At 36.8% G+C, this 3756-nt stretch overlaps 1 protein-coding gene across 1 annotated transcript; it reads right to left on the minus strand.

Annotated features, from left to right (window-relative positions):
• Positions 1-277: 277 nt before the first annotated feature.
• Positions 278-3515, minus strand: LOC111370543 (U-box domain-containing protein 7-like). Its single transcript, XM_022992294.1, has 2 exons — positions 2893-3515; positions 278-1479 (listed from the first exon to the last, which is right to left on the minus strand). The coding sequence occupies exons 1-2, from the start codon at positions 3324-3326 to the stop codon at positions 627-629; spliced, it is 1287 nt and encodes a 428-aa protein (XP_022848062.1). The 5' UTR covers positions 3327-3515; the 3' UTR covers positions 278-626.
• Positions 3516-3756: the final 241 nt, after the last annotated feature.

Below are 3756 nucleotides of genomic sequence, written 5' to 3' on the forward strand. Positions count from 1 at the left end.
AAAGTCTGGGCCTAAAGTTGCAATTTTTTCGTTATTTTTTTTAATTTTATTTAAATAAGAGGGTATATGGGTTATTTTATGTTAAAATTTGTGAAAATGACGTCAGCGCAAAGAAATGTGAAAGTTAGGGGCGAAAATACCAAAAAATGAAAGGTAGAGACGTTTTCCACAATAAACTTGAAATATAGGAACGTTTTGTGTCAATTATCCTTGTACATATTATAAATACCACCCTAACAAACACTTATGGGTACTTATTGCCTATTGAACTATCGAGAGTTCGAAGATTTTATTTAATTTATTTTTTTACAAGGTAAGTTACAATTATTAGTTATAAAAAATCACCATAAAACAAATGTGAGAATTTACCTTCCAAGAAATTAAAAACAAAAGATTTATATTCCACAATATACGACAAAATATAGTGTTGCAACTTGCACAAGTGGTGCAATCTAAAGAGGTGGCAAATCATTGTTTTCCCTTGGAGTTTCCTCGTGTCAAAATATTGGCTTTGTACATTTCATCGACTTTGATAGATCATAGGTACTCCAATAAAAGGAAAGCACCATGAAGGGTGTTCCATCGCCCTTAGTGTTTGACTAGGATCGTCTTCACGTACCATTAAATCAGTAAGGCAAACTCTTAGAACTTGAACTAATTACCAAAGACTTAAGCTTAGAAGAATCCCCTTCGCCAGTGGCACGACGAGTGATTGTTTCCATATTTTTATATAGGCTTTGTTTCACAATTTTCTTCATTAATTTCTTCCCTTCATCAATCTCCTTTGGATTTACTGGGGATCCCTGGGATATTCTCCCATCCTGTGGCCCTGAATGAGGCCCCATTTTCATTTGTCTTTCACTTTTAAACCATTGCAATATTTTTAATGCTCTTTTCTGAGTCAAGGGAGTACCCAATAAGGCCACTTCAAGGAGGACAGGCACAATTCCAGCCTTGGTCATTTTCTGCCTTTGGAGTGAGCTTCTATGGGCTAAAATCATCAATACATAAGCAGATAATTCTTGGCATTTCGGCCTCTCGTCCCATGTCATAATCTCGATTAATCCTTCGGGTACCATTGGATCACTTTCTAGCGCCTTCTCTCCTGTTAAGGTTATAGACAAGTTTCCCAAGACTGCAAGGGCTTTTTCTGATGCTTCTTTAAGTGTAGACAGCCTCAAGAGAATGTTGACCATCCCACTTGTAGCCAAAGTTGTAGCATTGTCTAGGACTGAGGAAAGATTGTACAATGTTGTCAAACATGTATCTTTTGTCTGAATAGTACTTGAACTTGAATCCAAAATGTGAATTATAAAGGGGATAACTCTTGATGAGGACAGAGAGAAATTGCTGTTGGCCAAGGCTGCAGATATAGACAAGAGGAGCTGTGAAAATTCTTGCATAGCCGGTTCACCTAAGACATCCTCATTTTCAGGTAATTTTGATAAGATTCCTGCCTCCACCATCAGAGCCTTGTTCCTGCAAGAATAACATAGGAAACAAGAATGCCATTACAATAAGAATTAATTTTAGGCAACATATTCTGAACACTAATTATTCTAATAGAATTGAAAAATGGGGTGGGACATTAAACAAGATATTCATATGTGGGGTTGCAAGAAGAGGGACCAAATGCACACCAAGAAAAAAAATCATTATGTAGAAGTCAACAAGATTCTCTTTGGATTAGATCATTTGCATTTGAAAATCAAGGATTGTAATTTTATATTGTAGACAGGTAACCCATTTTCGAACAACTATATGACCAAATCTCAAGGGCCTATAATTTATGTCCCTACAAAACAAGTTGTCTGCAGAATTAGAAACTATGCCACTCAATAATTCCAGCACTACAATTTGAATTCGAAAGTTTCGTAAATATTGAATTTAGAAAAAAACTGTCTATTACAATATCAACATCTCATCTAAAACTTTTAACGATTCAGTTGGCAAACACTTTGAAATCTAAAATCTTCATGGACAAGACGGGACCGGAAGAGCCGGGAGTGGTTGACCACTTCACCAATCTTGTGGAGTGGACGACTAAGCCCAAAAAGTCCAAATTCTGGTATGCTAAAGATTGAGAATGATGTAAGTTCAACTACTTTGATCTTCACTCAGAATATATTTATATTTTTGGGTGGACTATCAAGAGTATGGATGCATAATTTATTAAATAGCATGATCTTGGGGCAAATGACCAACTTCAAGTTCCCAGCCGCCCACTTCCACCCCACCCCACCCCACATGCATTCTTGCAAGTCCATAATGGCCACTGGACCTCAATTATGGATGATGGCTTTTGTGCAGTTATTTCAAGTTCCAATACAATTTTGCCACGTCATTATGTGTACTAAAATCCCACTAGTTTTCGGCTCCATTGGTTTGAAATTGATTAAATCCTTGAATTTCTGGGTATGTAACTAATAGATCAGTACCCAGTTTCTTAGTTACACAAGAAATAATCTTGAAACCATCTATCCCCCTCGCAACTATATATCTAACCAAATTAAGAAAGGTGGGACACTGCGAGGTGAATGGTTTACATGGATCGACCAGATAGAAAATAGGATAATGTCATCTAATATCAATTGTTTTCGGGTACCCGTCTAAGTGTCATAACGTGATGGGTTCAATTAAAGGTGGAGTTATGTACCTCATATGATCGTGTCTATCATTTAATGCAACTTACGTGTTACTTAGACCGGTGGTACTCAAAGCATTAAATATGAAAGATTTTGTAATACTCTATTTTTGATAATATGAATGAATTATAAAATTGAATCAAAAAAGAGTAAATAAGGCTTATATATAAATTATAATTAGATAAAAGATGTAAAACATAAAAATTAAAGGGTGTCTAACATTCTGTTTTAATGTAAATCAACTTACGTGAAAGAGCCGTAAGCAAGCTCAATTAACGTTTGAACAGCTAATCTTTGACGCGCCACCACTTGTGAACCAAACATGGCCACCAGCGGCGGTATAACACCGAGTTCCGCCATGGTTTTCCTCCACTTCAAGTCCTCTTTCGCCAGTCTTTTTATATCTTCCGCCGCCACCTCCTTCTCTTCCCAGCTTCCAAAGTGTAGCCTCTTCACAGACCTTTGCAAAATCACCACCCAATCACTCTTTCCCTTCATATTTGCCTCTGTATGTATATCTGTATCTACAGGCTTCTCGACTATTTCTGGCGGTTTGTATTGCTTCTTGGCGGCCTTGAGGTGGAGGAGCCGCCGCATGCGACTGAAGAACCTTAGCTTTGTATAGGTAAAGAACCAAGTAGTTAAAGAATCTGACCTTTTTGGTGCTTGTGGAACAGACATATTGGAAGAATTGAAGAGGGGCCGGTTGAAAGTTGAAAATTTCGTGGCCTTTTTCTTTAATCAAATTTGTCTATTTATGTTCGACTTTTAGTGAGATAGAGTGCAGAATCGGACAAGAAGAAGTAGACTTTGTGGAAAAAAACAAAGAGAGCAGAAGAGCACATGCAGACTAAAGAATCTGTCTGTTACATGGGATGAAATTCTTTTCTGGTACATATATATGATTTTTACATATTTATTTGATATTTGAGCATTTATATTTGCCCTTTGTTCGTATAATTAGGGGTGGACAAAATGTTTAGATCAGATCAAGCCAAACCATATCAGAACCAAAATCGAGCGGTTCGGTTCAATTCTATCAAAAAAATTAATGATTTTGAATCTTTGAACCGAGAACCATTTGGTTTGGTTTAGGTTCAGTTCTAGTTCA

The sequence above is a fragment of the Olea europaea genome, chromosome 21 (genome assembly GCF_002742605.1).
Source record: "Olea europaea var. sylvestris chromosome 21, O_europaea_v1, whole genome shotgun sequence".
NCBI classification, from domain to species: domain Eukaryota; kingdom Viridiplantae; phylum Streptophyta; class Magnoliopsida; order Lamiales; family Oleaceae; genus Olea; species Olea europaea.